This window comes from Sylvia atricapilla, chromosome 1 (genome assembly GCF_009819655.1).
Source record: "Sylvia atricapilla isolate bSylAtr1 chromosome 1, bSylAtr1.pri, whole genome shotgun sequence".
Classification (NCBI taxonomy): domain Eukaryota; kingdom Metazoa; phylum Chordata; class Aves; order Passeriformes; family Sylviidae; genus Sylvia; species Sylvia atricapilla.
The window spans coordinates 80,345,347-80,366,126 of NC_089140.1; the positions used below are offsets into that span (position 1 = coordinate 80,345,347).

At 37.8% G+C, this 20,780-nt stretch overlaps 1 protein-coding gene across 3 annotated transcripts in view; it reads left to right on the forward strand.

Annotated features, from left to right (window-relative positions):
- CTNND2 (catenin delta 2) overlaps positions 1-20,780 on the forward strand; it is a 633,671-nt gene that overhangs the window by 456,452 nt on the left and 156,439 nt on the right. For all 3 annotated transcript variants that reach the window (XM_066326477.1, XM_066326491.1, XM_066326484.1), the window contains one exon: positions 16,187-16,319. In XM_066326477.1, the coding sequence (XP_066182574.1) occupies positions 16,187-16,319 (133 nt within the window). The remainder of the gene's footprint in view (positions 1-16,186; positions 16,320-20,780) is intronic.

Genomic DNA, 20,780 nt, shown 5'->3' on the forward strand with positions numbered 1-20,780 from the left:
TAGAGTCAGTTATTTTTATGGCAAGATCTCAATAATCTTTCAGAAGGGCCTTTCAGAAGGGCTTTGTTTTAATAGGTAGCAAACCAGATGTATAGAGATATGCAATGACATGGAAAAAATAACAATTTATTTATGCCTCCCATTTCCTTGTCTCTTGCTGTGCTTACTCTGCATGATCTCTGCCTGACCTACTGGGGGTTTTTTCTTAGTTTAATTCATGGAGTTTGTGGCTGTGAGTATATTGCTTTGCTTTTATCTCATGTCTTCAAGCCATAACTCTTTATCTCCTAACTCAAAGCTGCAGGACTGAAGGCGAAGCTGATTTGCTTTCTTCTTTTCTCAGTGCTCTGATGTTCTGCAAGGAAAATTTGGCAGAGGTAAATAACTGTCAAACAGAAAGAACAAGACAAACCTAGCAGATCAAGGTTTTCAAAATTGGCTAGTAATTTTAGGTGCATTCATTTTGGATGTGCAGTTGATAAACAAAGACTCACAGCCAGGCCCTTGTAGTTTGGCAGCCAAAATCATTAGCATCTTTTAATAAACCTGGCTACCATGCTATCTTTATAGATAACCTGATTTTAAACAGCTGGCTGAAGTAAAATTTTGTTAGCAAAGGTAATTCAGTCTGTTGAAAAATATTACTATTTTTTTTTCCTGTATTCAATTCCTAATTATAACAAGAAAAGTTTACCTTCAGAAAAAGGTTAATGCTTGTCTTCTGACAAGCCAGCTTTTAATTTCTGCTGTGTGGTAGTCCAGTTCAAAGGGAACAGAACAGAAGTCTCACCTGTTGTTGGCTTTGCATTGCAGGCTGATGGGAGCTGCACAGCTGCAGCTGTAAGCAAACCTGGCTGGCGCTGGGTTAGACTTACGCTGCCTGTCCCAGGAGCATCCTCCTAAGCAGCCCTGGGCCTGCAGGTCAGGCAGATTTTGCAGGTGCAGAACTAGTTAGCCGTGGTCTCACTCCCTCCCTCTCAGTGTCTGCCAAAGCAGGGGCTCCCTCAATATTTGTAGCAATATGGAATAGACAGTGGTTGCTGCTACCTTTTCCCAACAAGCATCTCCTCTGGAAAAGCCTCCTGGGCAGGCACTCAGGCAAAGCAGTCAGGTCCACACACACACACCCCATGGGCAGCTCAGTGAGGAGAGGCAAGAAGGGTCTCCTGTCTCTGTAAATACCAGCAAGGTTTATTTTGCCAAAGGGGTCAGGGGCAGAAATCCCCAGATCAAAGCAGTGCTCAGGGTTAAGTGTGGGGTCAGGAACAAATGATCTGTGGGCAAGGGGTAGTACAAGGGCAGGGCAAAGGACAATGACCTCTAGGGGCCATGGGGGCAGGCCAGCAGGGATACCACAACTGATGGGAAAACAGGGAGAGGAGAAACCAGGGAACTAGGGACAGTGCTAACAACAGAGGTGGGCAAAGGCCAGTGGGGAAAGCAAAACTGAGATAGCTTAACATAGTGTTGTAGAGCACCATGGGGGAGAATCTTTCCTTTCAGCCTAGGTGGGGAAACGCTATCGGAGATTCTTCCAGGGCAAAGCCCTGGGGGCTTCCCTGAGGGGTTCAAGGGTTTCCACAAATACTGGATTGCATCATTTCTGAGATGGGGCAGCGGAGCAGCTTCACGGGACATATTCAGTTTTCCTTGCGCTTTTGGAACCTGTTGAACAGGCTGTGTTTATATAGTCTCGAGACAGTAGTTGATGCATCACTTATATGTCTGAATAAAAATTCTTTCAGAACCTAATTTAGGATGTATTTCCTTATCTTAAATTCTAATCAGGCAGAGCTTGCCTAGTTGTACATATTCCTAAGAAAGCAGTTAGTTGAAATAGGTATTGCAAATTTGTTTTTATCCAAGACCTGTTTTATCAGTTGCTCTGAATTTTTGTTGAATTTCTAGGACATCTCCTCCTATGTTATGTTGCAGCAGCAGCAGTCCATGACTGATTAGTATGCAGAGATCATTTTGGTCCTGGTCTTGCCTAATAGTACTAACCTCAAAATAAAAAGTTAATTAGAGCAAGTAAAGTTATTAAAAGTGCCTGTGTGATTTAAAAGCTGAAGTCTACGTTTTCAAGAGAGTCTTAGGCATTTTGGAAACCTAATTAAAATCCTTTATGAGGTTACATGAAAATAGAACTTCAGCTTTAAATCACCTTGCTGATTTTGATAATCTTAGTGTCTTTCATCATCTCACACAATAAATGGTAATCCTTCACAGGTGAAATTCACCACTATGGAGGAGTACGAGGACATCCTCACCAACAGGATATATTTAGTAAAAATCTTTCACGGAACTCAAGAGCACTTCAGATAACATTTATTTTTAAATGACCATTATTTAGAAACAGTTAGGTGCAGACACAAGAAAGTTTCTTGTTTGGTTTTTTTTTTTTTTCTTGTTTGGTTGTTTTTGTTTTTTTTTTTTTTTCTTTTTCTTTTTTTCTTTTTTTTTTTTCTTTTTTTATTCTTTAGTGTCAGGAGAGACTTTGTGACTGTGTTATGGTTGAGATTACATTTCTTAGCCCAAATGAATAACTCTGATGCACTCTGATACCCAGCATATACATTTGTGGGCTTTGGCAGGAGAAGAAGAAGTTCAATCGGAGGGTTGCTGAGGGAAGCACCTGTCCCTCAGCACAGGTTGCTGAGGGAAGGCCTCTCCTCCAGACTCAGTGTCGATATCAAGCCCAGCAGTACTCAGGGGCCACTGTCCACATACGCATTGCCCACACTGGCCATAGAAAACTACTTTGGTGTGGTTGGATCAGGGAAGTAGGTGTCCATAAGAGTCCCGGTTGCCAAATCCCCACTAGCTAACCAAAGACTAAATGAGCCTGGAGACTGGTTTGTGTTTTCACCACAGTGACTCTCTTCAGTGGAAATTGACTGCCTGTGGTTCAGTTAGTGTAAGAAACGCAAAACTCTATGTGTTTTCGCTAATACATGGAGTGGGAGAATGAATGATCTGCTGCTTGGTGATGGGGATGAAATGTAGTGACAGGGGAAGAAGGAGCTGTGAAGGATCTGAAACCACTTCTAGTAAAGTGGACAAGAGACATCTCAAATCCTTTAAGCATTCTGCTTATCTTTAGCGAAAGTATCTTGAGATAGTTGTGATGGTACAGATAATGTTTAATTCATAGTCTTGTTTTCTGTGTACTGTCTTGGTAACATAATAGGTGTTTAATGCAGCTCTGCTTGTCTCCTTTTTTCTACTTGTCTAGAATATCCTTGGTGTTTAAGAACAACCCTTATGTCAGCTTCTTTATTAAAGAATGTGCTGCGGAAATTATGTTAATTAAGCTGGAGTGTAATTATGGGCTAGAAAGATTATTTCACAGTCAGAATCAAATTGTTGTAGATAAATGTGCATTAACTTAATAGTGTGCAGCTAATTAGTTTTGCTATTTACTCATAAAAATTAAAAAAAAAGATATAATCAGTTATACAAAAGCTTGAGAAATGAATATATTGGAAAGCCAATGGGGAGCATACTCCGAATCTCTCTTTAATTACTGTTTTGCTGGAATTTTTTCTTAGTTTTCGTATTCTGACTTGCAATGGACACAAGTACCTAATTAAAAAACTTTATTTCTACTTGAAATAAAACATGTGGTCGACAGTTTGACAGCTATATATTTGTAATTCATACTAAAGCAGTTACAGCATCAGTGTCTTGTACTCTCCACAAAAGTTAAATTGCTTTGGATCTCATTCTGTTGCAAATTAAGATAGAGACTTTTTTTTCTATGTATATCTAACTTTAATTTTTCTGTTTGTCAGCCAGCTGATATTAGACTTTAGCATGGCTTAGTGAAGGAAAGAACGAAGTACTTTCATGGTCAGATACATCCACCTCTTAGAATACTGTGGTGCATAGTCATGGTACAGTTCTGAAAACTAAAGAGCACAGAATCACTTGACTTCCATCTAAAAGACCGAAAGCCTTGAGATGTTTGCCAACAAACATGTAATTTTACATGTTCCAAAAATACGCGTGATAGTTCTGTGTCTTAGGCTTTCACAAGTGTGAAAGGAAGGCTGCAGAACGTTCTCCTTAATGTACATTGTATCAGCTTCTGGGAAATCTAATACAGTAATTTGATTTGTGCATAGAAATTCATATATAAATATTTTTCTAAGCCACCTCTGAGCATAATATGGCTTCATATTGGCTTCATAATGGAAGAGACTCCAGTATAAATTAAAGTAGTGATTAAAAAGTGCAATCTCAAACTGAAATCTGGTGTGCTCTGAACTTCATGTGCAGTGTTGTCTACAGGGCTTTACTGTATGATCATCTTTCTTTATGCTGAAATGAAAAAATATAGAAGAGGGACATATTTTTATGAAACAGAGAAAAATAATTTCAATAGCCTATATAGTGATTTCTTCCCTAATAAATAAATAACACCAGATATAATATCCTCTGTTGCAGAGAAGTTCCATGGCTTTTCCACGGTGAGTTTTAATGAAATTGGATATCAGTTTCATTTTTATCAAGTTATATCAAGAACGCTAGCTCCTATGTGAATTTGTATTTGCTATTAGAAGAAAACTTAGGAACAGCAAGTATTGACACAAACCTAAAAAATCTCAGTTTTCCCACTTCAGCCTCCCTTGTGCAAACGACACAGCTGAAAATCTGTGAACTTTGTCATGTTTGAAATGGACTTTGGAATTTGCAACAAGAATTTGGAATATGGATTTCAAAATCATACATATTTTTCCTAACATGACCAGAAATGTAAAATTAAAGATGTGTAAAACACGGGGTTTTTTCTGCTTTGTAAGATTTATAGCTGCAGTTGATGCTATCAGTTGAGCACAGAGAGCAGAGTTTCAAAGTTTGAGGAAGTGGAACTTTCAGTTCCTATAAGGAAGTATAGAGGGAAAGATTACCAAAGTCTGAAAAGAAATCAGCTCTGAGGTGCAAAGGGAAGGATACAATTCACAGTCTTCATGCTGCTGGCAAAATACATTGCAGAAATCACCTACCAACTAAATTCTTGGATCAGTGAAAGTAATGAGCACTGGAATTTAGTATATCACGTGAAAAATCCACCCAGAACATGTTGCATGAAAATCAGTACCATACACATAACAACTAAGTAAAATACGAGTAACTCATTCTTTTTCTGTCAGTAGCTGTACTTCCACTGGCTGAGGAAAGATTTTTGATAGATTGAGGCATGTATTTTCCTTTAATATATTCAAGCTTCAGAGACCTCTTTAGGGTACTGATTCTGATTTCCAAATGACAGATCCTTGGCAGTATATCTGTCATTCGTTAATAAGGGCAATTGCCCTGAGTCAGTGCCATGATTATTGTCTCCAGTGGATTTATTAGGTACATGCAGTGTTTCACAATTCAGCTGGAAACATTTCTGTAGAAATGCTGTACAGCACATTCTGCAGCCTCATTCTTTTACTCAAGAATAGAAAAGTTACATCCCCATTGTATCCTGACAGGATGGCAATTAAGGGAGGAGCTAGTTTTCCCCATTCAAAGGATGTTTTTCTCTGAGCTGGATTTTACATGAGTAAAACTATCAAATATACATGTGAGATGTTTATTTTAGGTTCATTTAAAAGATACAGCCTACTTCTGCACTAAACTCTGAATATCATCCATGTAAATTTTTTTTGTTCTAGTTCAGCTTTTGCATTAATTTTAGTAAAACACTTCTGGTTTCAGCTGGGATTCACTGTTCTTCGTCTGCTTTTGTTGCTGATACTACATCTGTTTAGGGTTATGGATTTCTTTAGTGTTGATGAGCACTTGGTAGTACTTTAACCACTGTCAAACTCATCATTCTTCTGCTGGCTTTTGAGTCATTGTGAAGACTCTCTGGGTTATACTGTGGCCCAAATAGAGATCAGAGACATTACCATTTCTAGACAGCCAGCTAGAAATAATCCCTTCTCCATTTACTTTCTCCTGTAAGTGCTGAAGTACAGCCTTGTTTTCTTAGTATTCAGGAAAGTGGGACATATATTATGTTTGTTGATGCTTTGAGCAGAATAGGATGAAACTGAAATACCCAGTTAGAAACAGCACTACCAGTAACAAGAAAACACTTCTTCTGAAAGAATGTGTGACAAATTTTTTTTTTAATTAATGTTATTATTTATGAAATGAAACTGTTGTTAGTTTGTGTCAACAGAATCCAAGACTAATTTCAGTGCAAGCCAGTTGATGGCTACAAGAAGCCATCTTTAGGTTAAGCAATGGATGTGGCAGCATCCATGCCAAGTAGCAGGAGGCTTGCAGTCAGAGGTTGGCCTTGGTAGCCCAGAAGGTCTCTTCTTGCCCTGTACTCCCCTGAAGTGCTGTCCAGATTCTCTGCATTTTTTATATACTTGAAAACCTTTTGCAGTCAGCTAACAGTGAATCAGTCTCTCTGAGTTCTAGGGTTGAAAACCAGGACTGAGGATTGAATAGTGGCCCTTTTAACTTTTGCCAATTTTTTTTTTCCCCCTCTATCAGAGAGCCGTGTAAGTCTCTCTTTACCCATGCCTGGCATGAAGATGATGATATCTCTGTGCTGTATTACGAGAATTCACTAGAATTTCTGCAAACCTTTGAAGAGATTAAAAGCATGTGATGGGAAGTAGCAATAGTTTTTGAGTATCACTACTCATTGCTATTGGATATTTTTTCTTCCATCTAACAGCTTTTTTTGAGCAATTTTTTAACAATTTTAAAATTGTTAAAAAATTCTGTTACTGGCTCCATAAACTTTCTGTCTCATGAGTATCAAGCATGTCTTGCATTATTACATTGTTTTGGTGGTTGTACATCAAGGTAGCGCGCAGGAGATCAGTTTTTCCGTGCGTAATGAAAACTGAAATAAAGGCAGCACAGAAAAACTCATTAGTCTGTATTTCCCTTTGACAAGAAGATCAATTTCAAGTGCATGTATAGTATTATACAGCTTGCAACTTTAGTGAACAGAGTTAGTTCCTCAATTTCTCCAAAACACTGAATAGGAGTCTAGTTGTAAGAAAAAAAAAAATTAATACTGCTTGTTGTTTCTCTTTTCTAAAATTCATTATTAGAAATTCAAGTAAGTTTTTTTCTTGGTTTTCAAGAGTTGATGCTTCAGGACAAATTCTGGAGTTATCAATTTGTATAGTTTTTATGAATATATTGAGTCACTGTTAAGTTTTACTGTTTGATATTCATTTTTAAGCATCAAATTAATGCCTATTATGAAGAGTTTGCTGTGCTCAGGAAGACAGGGAGTGCTGAAAAGTGTTACATGGATAAGAATGATACCTGGTAGGGATGTGTGGAGATGAGAATTGTGTGGATTTCTGCTGTGCAGCAAGAGAACAAGGCAATAGTGCACTCAGTGGAGTCATCATTAAGGACTGAGATAACACAAGATATTTAGGGTTTAGACTTTTCTGTTAGTTTAGATTAACACCTTTTCCTGGCGCCCCACCCCAACTGTAAAAAGTATTTCTGCAGCTTGTGCTAAACTGTATGCTCTGTTGGAATTTCCTATTTTCTGCTATTTGCACACATACAAAACACCCGGTTTCTAGTGATAGTGGTTGCTGCTTTCCTGTTTCCAGGTTATCCAGGCGGTGGTATGTCCAGGCATTTGAGAACATGAGAGAAACATCCAGTTTCATTGTGTCTTGATTTGCCTAAACCTTAAAAAGCTTGACTTTGTCATCCCTGCTGGAAAAAGGGTAGAAGCAGTTTTCCTGTCACTGCCGTCGAACTTGAGATCTGGAGCCAGAAGCTTGATCAGGCAAAGAGAGCAGCAGGGAGAGACAAACCATGTGTTGTCACGTCCCTTATTATGAAACTCATTATGCTTAATAGCACAGCATTGAAAAGCTTTGACTGGAGAGAGGTGGCATGCCTCAAAACTTTTTGGGAACTTTTCGTGGTTCTGGTTATTTCAAAAAACAATGGGGATGCTTGGAGCCTTTCAGGGAAAGCCAGCTTCCCCTCCTGCCTGATTTAAACCACCTGAGTGTGGTTTAAATCATTAACATTGGTGCTGTTAGGCTAATGTTCAAGTGCCCCTGCTGCTTTTATTCACTTTCTTTTTTTTTTATAGCTCCCATGTTTAGGTGTTTTCATAAATGTAGGGAAATTAATATCTTCCTATCTAAAATGCTTCTCCCATTTTCCTAGGGAAATGAGGGGTTTGTGGAGTAAGATTTGTTCTGTAGAAAGGATACATTTCTGTATGGGCATATAGGAGCAGAGTCTCAAAAGCCTTTTTTTTCTCCTATTGTTATATAGAAGGTTTTCTTTCTGTGAATGCAGAAAGGTTTAGGGGACTCTGAGTGGGAACAGTCGATCTAGAAAAGGAGACAACTTTGATTTACGGGTCTCTGGAGGTGGAAGACCTCTCAAACCTCAGAGAAAGGCATTAAAGTAAATAATTCTGTCTGACAGTGTAAGTCAATGACAGGAGTCAAGGCTGGAATTCCCTAGGTCTGTGTACTGCTCTGGTCTCCTGTCTAAGTTTCCACCTTTCTGATCTATGAGGAAAGCATATCTGCATATGTAACAGCAGTGCTGCCTGTGAATAACATTTCACAATCTCCTGAAATCTGCCCTGTGATGTGTGAACTCATGTAGATGGAGGGAGGCCAAGTAAGCTGGTCTCTCAGGGAAGGGTTAATTTGGCATATTTTTACAGCTGCAATGTATTAGGCTACTGTAAGGCCCTTTTGTAGTAGGAGGGTAGAAAAATGTTACTCATCACAGGGGAAAAGAAGATAAATTAGGCAGCTTAAAGACATCTTGACAGTTTAGCTAATTTGCCTCTTACATGCTTTTGCAGAGGCAGTCCCTGTATATGCAAATACTGCAGAGGAACAGATAAAACAAGTTTTTCTAGACTTTCAGCTCAACAGCCTCAAAAGAGAAGTATCACTTTCTAACCAAAACAAACTAAAGAAACCAAGTATTACAAATGGCAAAGTAAGAGATAGTCTGAAGCACTGAAGTCCCTGCTCCAAACACACAGTCTAAAGGAGAGATAACATTGTACCAGGTACTGAGGGTATGGTTACCTCACAGTACAGGCAGCTTTTTTCCTAAGTGTAAGAAATGCAAGCTCCCTCACAGGGTGTGAGAGAATTAATATATAGATCAGTACTAATATAGAGTGAAAAAAATATTTCATAAAGGTTCATAAAAACATTTTCATTAAAATGACATTTGTAAATGAAATGAGGGTAGCCTTCAGTAGCAACTCTTCAGTAACTCAGAATATAATCATGTTGTATTGAAGGCAGTAACCTGGAGCTGTAAATAATAACACATGGTCCAGTGTCATTAGATAATCTTTACTCAGCTGAAGCATCTTTAAAATTTTTTCTCTTAAATCAAATGTTCACAAAATCTAGACAGTTCAGCTCCAGGCCATTTTTGTTACGTGGAAGTAGTTCTCATCTTGCCTCTACACATGCTCACCTTTTAAGGTTTTTTTAATTCTAAAATCTAAATAACAGAAGAGTGATGCCTTATGAGAGAAAATGTAGAGGATACAAAGGCAGAACTGCAGGAAGGTTTATTTGCCATTGTAGAAGCCAGTTTTAGCCCTTTGCTGTGTTCAAGCTGTAATTCTTTGAAGTACTGGATTAACCCCGAGACCCCAGGTTTATGGTTCTGTTAAAGACCTGGGACATGCTGAGCATCTCCATCACTGCTTGGCAGAGCTGGACAAGAATCCATTGCATCTGGTCCATCAGATCCTTCTGTGCACCTCATTAGCAGACACAAATACATTGTAAAAACCACACTGTGCTGAATCTGTGCACAGTAGTGATACTGCCTGGCAGTTTTAGTTTAGGCCACATGAATGCATAAACCATGGAAATGTCATAACCCAAGTGCAACATCCAAGTTTTTGGCAGAAGTGCCAGATACTTTTACAGCTGTTTTACATACAGTCATGTGAAATTTGAAAAGTTGTGACAAGAGCAGCTTTTCAGAAAGTGTAAAAAACTTTTTTAGAGGAAGAAAAAAATGGTGAAGATTTGCAAAAGTCCAGAATCGCAGGTTTGGTGAGATATTCACATTTAGTCTGTGTGATGGTGGATTACCTGGAATCAGCTTTAGGGAGCACCGCACACAGGCTACAGTTTTCAGGTTGGAATAAACAATAACATATTTCTTTGTTTCATAAGAACATTTTTATGCATAGAAAATACATCTTCAGTGCTTTTTCTCTGTCGTCCTTCTGGTACTTCCAAATTTAGACTAAACTATGTCAGATTATTTTGTTCCTTACTTTTCAGTGAGATTTGGCTTATCTAATTTGAAAGGACAAAAAGAGAAGTGCAGGGAGCTGTCTGCTGATGGGGGTTCATTTCTATCCTAAAGGGTTTGCATTAGGCCCAAACAGACTGTTGCTACATCTTGTGGTAGGTTATGCTTTGTTTGTGTCACTGCAGGTCTGAGGAAAATGATCAATTGCTTATTATTGTACACTCCTTTGACCAAGTTTAGCTGAGGGAGTGAGTATGCTGAAGGGTTTGAGAGTTTTCCAGAGTGAGAGGAACAGAGATTGACACGTCTATTTTATTTCCCAAAATTGAGTGCTGAAGTTAACCAGTATTCATATGTTCCATTTTCAAAGCACATACAGTAGTTCTGCCTCCTCTTAAACTGTAGCAGATCATTCAGAGAGGGCTGGCAGTCTCTGAATATGTGTATACGGGTATATATGGAGAAATGTGTTTGAAAAAGAGAAAGTACTTAAAGGAAGCAGTTCTAATTTAACTCACAATAAATTAAGTGTAATAGGTCTGTGTTCTCTTGTGTTTCACTGACTGTCAGAGAACCACAGAAAGAAAATAAGGAAATGAACTCTTACTTGCTCCTTCCTCTTTATATAACATTCATTTTCTATGGATTATGTTAAAGTGTTCTTGATTTCTTCTAGTTGGGCTTAACATCTTATCTTTGCTTTTTTAAATATACCAAGAAAAGTCCTTAGAGAGAGATTCTTATATTGGTATATTGCCTTCCAAATATTTTAATAGAAGTTAATGTCTCCCTTTAAACACAGGAGATAGTTCTTTGATCTTCTCTCGGCTTTTGATTAGTTCTCCTAGTGTTTGATCCTGAACTACATGTAGTTTGTTTTCTTTTAGTACTACCAGAAAACCATTTTCACAGCTCTCCTTTCTGAAAGGAGTGAAAAGAAATTTTCAGACTTTATTTATTGAATTGAGGGAGGAAGCTAAGAGAAGGGTCTATGTCTGTAGGCATAAATTCATCAGAAAGTCTTTTGGACATTAGCAATGCTACAATATATATGAGGTAAAAATTGAGGGAATATCCTTAGCTCAGATTAAATTGCCTTTGCCTTTGAGCACCACTTCGTATGAAAACCTTTCCTTCATCAGTTTAAGATTGTTTTATATGCATATTAAGACAGCCAGGAACACACAGACGAATTTGGTTTAAAGAGTTTTGTAATAAAAAATTGTGCATTCTCTTTCTTTGATAAATGCTTGGTGGTAGTTCAGTCTTTGTCAAGCATATGGTTCTTTATAGGGGGCGTCTTCACAGCACTGCCTTTGGGGAATGCTGCAGAGACAGGAATAGCTCTGGGTGTCAGTGCTTGCCTGTGCCAACTGCCTGATCAGATGTGAATATTCTGCTCTAATAATGTAAATTAGGAATAAAAACCCAAACTGTCATGAGATTCACTGTGACCAGTGGCTGGAGAGTAGACAGAGCCATCACACCTGCTCTTCTAATGCTTTGTAGAAGCAATCAGTATCCTTAATCACCAGCTGGAGACCTGTGTTTTAAAAACTAATTTAGTAGCATTTTTAAAATCAGTGCAGATGTCTGTGTAACAGGATTTTTGGTTTTGCTTTTCTGTGTACCATAGCATTTTCAGTAGCTGAAGAAGAAAATTCTGGCATAATGAAAGCAAATACTCAGATGCAGTACGTTCTCTGTGTTCAGCAACGCCTCTGAGTGAACTCACAGAGCCAATGCACTCAGCTGTGTTACAAACAGTCTCTTTTAAGTTTGCATCTCTTTTGCTTTCTGGTACATGTATGTGATATGATAGCAGGACCAGGACCTGTTTTCAGTGCATTACTTGCAGTACTCAAGTGAACCTGGATGTCTAGGTGCTGCTGCTGCTGCTATGTCAGAGCTGTATCTCATGTAGAACTCCATGTTGATTCTCTTCAGTTGTTCATAATAAGATGTAACCTTTTGCAATAACTCTAGGCATATGTATTGCCAGTTTACATAGAGCTTAGTGTTCCCCTTTGGATCCTCTCCCACTCCTGGAGCAGCAGTCTGGTGTAATCCATGGAACATCTGCCTTAGTCACCAGCTCAAGCTAAACCTTCTGCAGGATCCAAAATCAGATCCTAAAGCACAGTTTCCATCAAAGAAAGAAGGTTGGAGCACCTTGGTGTGTTCCAGTCAGTCTCCTCAGATGAAGATGCTTCCTAGAAAAAGATGCGCTTTTACAACCTGCCAAAATACTTGGAGTTTACAGCAAATGCTGCTTTCCAGACAAACTGTGAAGTTCTTGCACAGCTGGGATCCTCTTGTGGGGAAACTCAACACTGCCACCAGAAGTCTTTGGCTGACCTAAATGAATTAATGTTTTTATTCCAAGGATATCATAGGCAAGTGGCAGATTTGCATGGGCAGCTACTATCTTACTCTTCATTTTTGGATCAACCACACAGGTACTTTGGTAGCATTCTCAAAATGCCACACACCTCCTCAGATTATTCCAGCCTTCTGGCTTGTGTCACCATCTGTGTGGATTGCCTTGCTCAGATTTTGTAAGCATGGTGATATTTTAATAAAGGACATGGGCCTATAAGGTGTTTGTTTAGGATGTTCACTATGATTGCAAATTCTGCTTGATTCCACTTTATAATTTTACTAAGTGCCAGTTTTGTCAATTTGCATGTGGCACAATATCAGGTGTTTCACAGAAATGAAGGTAGATTGCATTTTCATTAACCTTCTACTTTCCTTTAATTTTATCTCTGTCAAATACCAACCCTACTACTTCTTGTTGGTAGAATTCCAGCTCCCTCCTACTAGTTGTTGCTTTTTTTCTCTATTTTAATGCGTATTTTTTGTCAATTAGGTATGTATGCTTGGAGGCATGGCCTGGATGTCCCCCCTCACATCTATGCAAATTGTTCCTCATACATTTTGTGCCATTATCTTTAAGGAATACTTCCTTCATTCTCCAGGCCTTGGCCAGATGACTTTATAAAGCAGCCTTTCTAATTTTTCATAATGAAACTAAATTTAAAAAATACACCCACATTTACATTTTTAAAACTAATGTTAATAGAGCTGAAAACTTGCTGTTCTTAAAAAAATCCTCTTTCTCATTCTCACTTTTTTCCACCTATAAAACACTTAAATAAAACAAATGAAAAATTTAAACCCCTGAAACTACTCTTTTGTGCCCTGAAAGCTGCTAAAATTAACGCAATTATTCAGGCAGCCCTAATTGTTGACGGAAGTTTTTGTTTGTTTTATGTAGCTACAGTATTCCATTTAGAAACTACTAAAAATACAGTCATCTTAAAGACCATCTGCTTAAAATGACAGTGCATACTAGGGCTAAATTTTTAAACTTCTTTTCCTGCTTTATTCATTAGCTCTCCAAAAACTGGTTACATAACAAACTCAGTATTCAGTGCTAAGAGTTTCTTTTCTGAATTGATTTTCTAGTTATGCCCATTGTGCACACATCTGTTTGCAACAAGTATTCATACCTCACTCTTATGCTTACTTTTTTGGGAGATCAGAGGGTTAACAGTAGGGAAAGCCTTGTTTTCATACTTAAGTACCATGTAAAAACTGCAGGTTCCTCAAAACAATTTTTTTAATGTCCTTTGAGGTCCTTTGATCAACAGACCTTTTTCCTTTTGCCCCCCTCATTGCCTGTTCTGTTCTGGATTCCATGACAAGAGGAAGAAAAACCTGAGCTGATGGTTAGAGCCCATAATGTACTACTGCACATAATGGGTCTTTTGTTTAGTTGGGTTTTGGTTGGTTTGTTTCTTAGTTGGATTAAGTAATACGCGTGTTGAGAAGGAGGAAATTTGTTTTTGGAGAGAATTTGTCAGTAGAAGTTCCCACACTTTGGTGTGTAGTTATTTGCTGTAAAACAACTCATTTCAAATGCTCCTCCTTGCTCTCTTGTCATTCAGACTGTTTTTGTCTGATATTTTGTATGATGTCCAAAATACCTACACTGGTACTTGGCATTTAGGATTGAAAATGAGAATAAATTAGAAGTGGAGGTAGGATAAATAATTTGTCCTCAGTGAGGTTACTGGATTTTGCTTTCAGTTCTTATTTTTATTGAAACAAAAAATCTGGAAGGTGTCTTTGGTTTGTTCAGAGCCGTTTCTGTAGAATGCAGGTCTAACAGGTTTGAAGGACTTGTTAGGAAGTGGTAACACTATAAATTGAAGGGAAACAGATATAAGAGGAAGCTACCCTGTCAGATAACATTGTTTCTGTGATCTCTAGCAATTTAAATTAAGAAGTGCACTTAACCAATGAATCCCTTCCTTTTCACCTGTTAACAGAGTCATGGTAAGCTGGAAATGTGATGTTCACCATCTTTGGCTACTGAAGTTTATAGCCTTCCCTGATACCTTTTACAGTGTTCTCTGTCTTTTCAAAATGTCAATGAAATGTTAAAATATTTTTGAACCTATGCAGATGTCTCTTGCTGAGATTTCCAACAGTCTATATGATCTAAAAATTCATTAGAATAGTCCATGTGTGATTTATTACTACATCTTTATGGTTTCTTTGTATTAAATGTTTAATGTGAATTCTAAAATTCGTCAGTTAACTTATGTTTTGTCAGAAGAGAAATTACCAATGAAATTCTGAGTGATTTTTTTTACATCTCATATTCATATTCTCAATCTCCATAAAGATACAATTGTAATGATAACTCTCAAGCTGGCAAACATCACATATGAGAACAGACAATCCGTCTGTTCTGTAGCAATTCATTATTATTGTAAAGTGAGTCTTCCTTCCCTGAAATGTTGTGGAGAGTTGTTGTATTTAAAGTGTGCTTAGGACAGATTGGAGAGATGCTGTGAATTTCCCTTGTGACATATACTTCTCCTCAGTGCAGAAAAGCCCTTATAATATAGGATGGAGACTGGCGATCAGGATTATTTTGTCCTAACATTATAGCTGGACTCTGCAGCGGTTCTACCAGGGTTTTTTTTGGCAATGAGGTCCCAAATGATCATGGTAACTGCAACAGAGAACTCTTTTGCAAGTTACCTCTCTTTCCTAATTTCCATATTTTATCATAAACATGTACTACTAGATAGAAGATGATCAAAATATTTATATGGCACAAAAAATAAGCTCTTGGGGAAAAGGCATGGCATAACTGAGTATATAATGCAGAAAGGCTGGATGTATTTCTGATTTTAGGGACACAAAGTCGAAAGCTGTGTTCATTTATGATTTTGCCCGTAAACCCAGAGTGGAAAAATTCACCTGAAGTGACTGGTTGATTTTAAGTTCAGGTCTGGAAGCTGCATAATATGTACTGGGACTTGCTCAGCATACTTGGATTCAGTTCTTTTGTGTGAGGCTAATGACATTTCATGTTTTGTAGGATTAAAGTAAAGTGCAAAGACTTGAGTGCTCAAGTAGGGCCAAAAAAATGTGTAAGAGTTTTACATTGACTGTATCTGAAAAAAAAAATCAAACCCAAACAAAAAACCAGAATTTGTCATTGCTTTCTATATAAGATAGCAATCGGTATTGCATAGAGATAGCAAGAAGTAGAAAGGACTTTTTTACAAATTATCATTTCATAGCAAACCATTCATGGTGATATAACCTTGTATTTTCTTTCTTTTCTTATATTCAGATTTCATATAGCCTTTTTATTTAGTTAGAGAACTCATTCCACAACTTTACTTCTTCCAGTTATATTTTGTATAATTATTTTTCCAGAGAAGTACAATTTAAAATGAAAAATATCTTCATATTTGATTTTAATGTTTGCTTTGATAATAATGGAAGGAAAAAAGATTTTATTTAGACATTTCTGTCGTCTTTGTTGACCTAACTAATGGCACATTTATCCACTAATAGCAGCATTTTTGATGAATCTTCTGTATTTTCTTTTGCACAGAGAGTTTGGATGGCGAGATCCAGAGCTTCCAGAAGTTATACAGATGTTACAGCATCAATTTCCCTCAGTACAGTCGAATGCTGCAGCCTACTTACAACACCTCTGTTTTGGAGACAATAAAATAAAAGCAGAGGTAAGACTCTTAATCCCTTTTACCAGCAGTGTTGCTGTCTGCTATTTATCATCAACAACTGTGTGTTGATCAGCACGAAGTGTGTGCTTTAAAAAACTTAAAAGAGACATCATGGATATATGCCTGGACCCATTTTACTAAAGCGTTCACTAAAGTCATTTGTTACTGTTACAAAATGTAAAAAAATGCATAAAATACTGTTGGAACCTTTTGTTTTCTTTGGAATAATTTGATTGATTGCATACCATTAAAACACTGTATCATAGTTGTTCAGTAATCAGCTAGTGGTGTAGTCTTGATCTCGTTGAAACATATGGGCATTTCCTTAGGGTTCTCCAAGAGGCATCTAGACACTAAATACAAATAAAGAATATGAAAATTAGGCAAAAAAAGTTCTAAATCAAAGCATCCTTTAATGCATAATTGTGTGAATAGGTTTAATTTCGCTGGGTTTGCAGTCTGAATGGTGCTCATTGGTCTATGATCTTAGAATTCAGTGCAGATTGTATCTAAAATGTAATTCAGAAATCAGTATAGAGCTTGTTCTGTACCTGTAGCTGACAGGTACTTCTTTCTTGTTTGTTCCCTGTGGTTAATGGGACCAGCACAGCTTTTGGCACAAGTTGAACAGAAGGAAGGCAGCTCTGAGGGTTATGACAAACAGACAGCAGTCAATTAAAATTGAATGAGTGAAGCTGTTACCAGCCCCAGCTGCTTCCCCTGGTCCTCTCAGAGACACTGCTAATCAGGTACATGTGGTGTGCACATAAATCTGTGCCTGTACTGGCACCTTTTAGCCTGGCATGTAAGGGTAAACTGAGATCAAGATCTGCTGTTGCTTATTTGTCAGAACTGTGCAGTGATGCTGGCTTGCCAGCGCTTCATCTTCCTCACCCTCAGCACAAACCACTCAGTGGATGTATCCCACTAAAGAACCTTCCCTTCCAGGCTTTTTCATGTTCAGCAAATTCCTTAGTGAGTAAGCACATAGTCTGCTGACATTGGCAGAGCTGCACTGGTTGAAGACATCACCTCAAACATCTCAGAAATAGTAATAAAAAAATATTCAAAAAATAGGAATATTAGAGTGAAGAATGTTTGTGCACTGGAGAACTCTGGTACAGGTATCACTGAAAATTTTAACTGTGTACTCTCTCTGTACTCAACTCTCATCCTTATTCAGAAATTCGTTTTTCAGTAAAAAAAAAATATAAACCTCTGAGAAAGGCAGTTAAATTATTAGAGCAATTTACTCATTGCACAATCTCTGCTGCCTCCTGTTAGCCCTAGATTGAGACCCCTCAATTAGCTGCCCTATTTGAGGGAGGCAGATGGTATAATTTCTGTTGCTAGCCATTTAGGAAAAAAAGTATCTGATCATAGTTGGTCTCACCCATCCCAGCAGCCTTGGGACATCAGCCTTTGGAAGCCTCAGGCTCATGAGCTGGAGGGGTGAAGGTAGGCAAATGGAACAGTAGAGCACTAGGCAGCATTTTGAGCTTCTTCTGTGAGTAAGGATAGGAGATAATAAGGATTCACCCACTTCATTTGTTATTATTCAGGACTTTTGTATGTTCCTCACTATGTAATACATAAACTGTTATGGAAAGGAACCAAAAGACTTTTCTTGAAACAGTTCATCTAAGAATATGCTTTCAAACTTCTGGTACTTTGGATTTTTGTAAGACAACGAAGTAGTAGGATGTATTGTATACTTCCCTAATGCTTTGTGGAGCTTTTCAGCCTAAAGCACACAATATTATCAAACTCTTTTATCTCTGTCTGTATTTACATACCAACCTCTGTTATTTAATGGTTACCTGTGTTGTGTTTAGGTCATGCCTCTGCAGAGCACTTGAAACAGTTTCTGTGTTCCCTTGTTGGGATCAGGGTCTACCCAAATGGCTCAATAGTGTACTGAAGGCCTGCTTGACCTTCCACTGAATCACAGTTTCTCAAGGAACCTTTTGTGTGAGAGTTAAAAATCCTGTTGATAAGTAGGTACCACAACAGATATTTCAGATTGTTCCTGTGTCAATATATCTAGTCAGAGGAACTTGAGCAGTCCTGGGACAACTCCTGTGATAACTGTTAAGGATGTATCAGAATGAGTTGAACTAACACCTAAATAATAGAAACTGATACCAAAATTCTCTTTTCTGCAAAGTATTTGTGTTGTAGTTGTGTGTCGTGGTCAGTTCTCCTCTGTCTGAGAATGAACCACATTTAATATCTAATTATTTTTTCATAACAGCAGCATTCCAGTCCTGTTGCACGTCGTTGCAAGGAATCCTGCCAGCTCTGACACAAGGAAAAAAGCACCAGAATACAGCATATTTTTCTTATAATCTCTTACTTAGATTACAGAGCAAAAAAATACTTTGAAGCAGAGAAAACTGCTCTTTAACAAAGTATCTAGCTTTAATATAGCAAAGGTCTTGGGCTAAAGATAAGAAACTGTCTAGGTGGTCTTTCAAATCCTAGAGAAAGGACAAACAGATATTTGTAAATAAAGAATGCTGCTGCTATTTTCTGTGCCTGACAGGCACTGAAGAAAATTGAATTAACTAAATAATTTTCTAATAATTTTTGTTAATCTTTAATGTACACTTGAACGTGCATGCACAGAAAGAATAATATTCTACAACAATTTAGTTTATTTGTCTGGTTTTATTGAATTCAAAGTATAATGTAGTTGTTAAAGTTTCAACTCTGGAGTTACCTGAGAGGGGAAAAAAAGCTCTCTTACCTTTGTCACTACTGAGCATTGAATTCTCATAGTGCAATTAATGGCTATTACATCCAGAGTTTCTGGAAATAACTGTTCTGAAGTACTTTTAAGTACTTTTTTTTTATTATTCTTTTAAGCGTGATTGATACTATATCACCTACCCAAAAAGATGATTAATGATCTGTCTTCTGAACCTGACCATTCTTTCAGTCCTTCTGTTTTGTTTTTGGATAGTGGCAGACTTGTCTTACTCTCATAAATTAGTGGGATATGTATAAAATTTCTCCTCATATACTTGATTGGACAAAGGCCTACCTTATATTCCTTTTGTGGAAGAGTGTCACCTAAAATTTAGACAGAAATAAAAAATAGCAGCTGCGACTATGTGCATTTCTGAGATTCCTAGTACCTTACGTTTTTATCTTCTAAAATATTTCTATTTTTGGGCTGAAGTGTAGGACACTACCCCTTGCTTCCTCTGAACCCCCCCTCAAGAAAAGTAAGTGGAAATGCAATCCAGAAAACAGATTAGAAAAAGATGCTTGGTCAAAAATGTTAGATGCACAGCTACAGAAACTAGAGCTATTTTTCCCTTCATGACCATGTAGGTTGTGGTAGGTGTTATTTCTAGAGCACACTGGTCACAGGTGTGCTTATGAATTTGGTGATGTCATTGGAAATGTGCTTTTATCTTTGCATCAGCATAAGTGTCCCACTCAGTCTTACATAGCAATGAAGTCTGTCCGCAAATCCCCCTCTCTATCTTAAAGTACTCCTAAGAAAGTTGGTAACTTTATGTAGGATGTCCCAGGCTGCATGCTAAAGTTACCTGAAGTAATTTTCTTTCTCACAGAATAAACTCAGCTTCTGGAGGAAATCAGGTTTTATATTTCTGGAAGAATTTGTATTTTTCCCCTTCCAGCCCTTATCACAGCAGAACAGTAATAGGTAAATACAATAAACACAGGCCACTGATGCAGGTGGTGGTGTTACTTCTTGTAGGTGCTGCCACTTCTGTGCTGCTCGAAACCATTCAGTGCAAGTCTTTATTTCAAAGTACAATCGTAACTACTGCTCTAATTTGAAAGTTTTTTCACAAATGCTACTCCTGAGTCTCCTTGAGTCTTGCTGACTGCAAGGCAGGTGCTCTAACATGCTCTCAGTAGTGCTTCTCATTCTCTACCTTTATTCCCTGTGCTGGACACTTATTTGGTGCAGCAGACATTAGAATGGAGTTGAAGAAATAGGATTATTTTTGCTAATGTTTGATAGTTTGATTTTTCATCTCCTTTTGAATAGTGACCAGTTGTTGCTGAAGGTCTCACATATGTAGAAGGGGACATAGGGACGCAGAAGTCTAAATATTATAAAAATTTACCAGGCAGCCCATTACAGTTAGGCATAATAATTCCAAAATTCAGAATGTCAGAATACTTCAGTAAGTTCTTACATAAATTCTTCTTTCATTTGTGACAGTGAAGAATGTAAAAAGGGCAAAATGGAAGGAGTGAAGAAGTCTTGATCAGATATTTGAAGGCAAATGAAAAGCCTATCAGGCAGAAGAGCACAAGAAGACCCTTTCAGATGGCATTTTTTCTTCTCAGGAGAGGCTCTTACACCAACAATGGTGAGATTGTGAGCAGAGCCAGAGTAGCTGCTCCTGGTTGCCAAGAAGGAGCAGACAGGGGATATAGGAAAGGAGAAGCATTTTAAAATACTCTGTAGAGAAC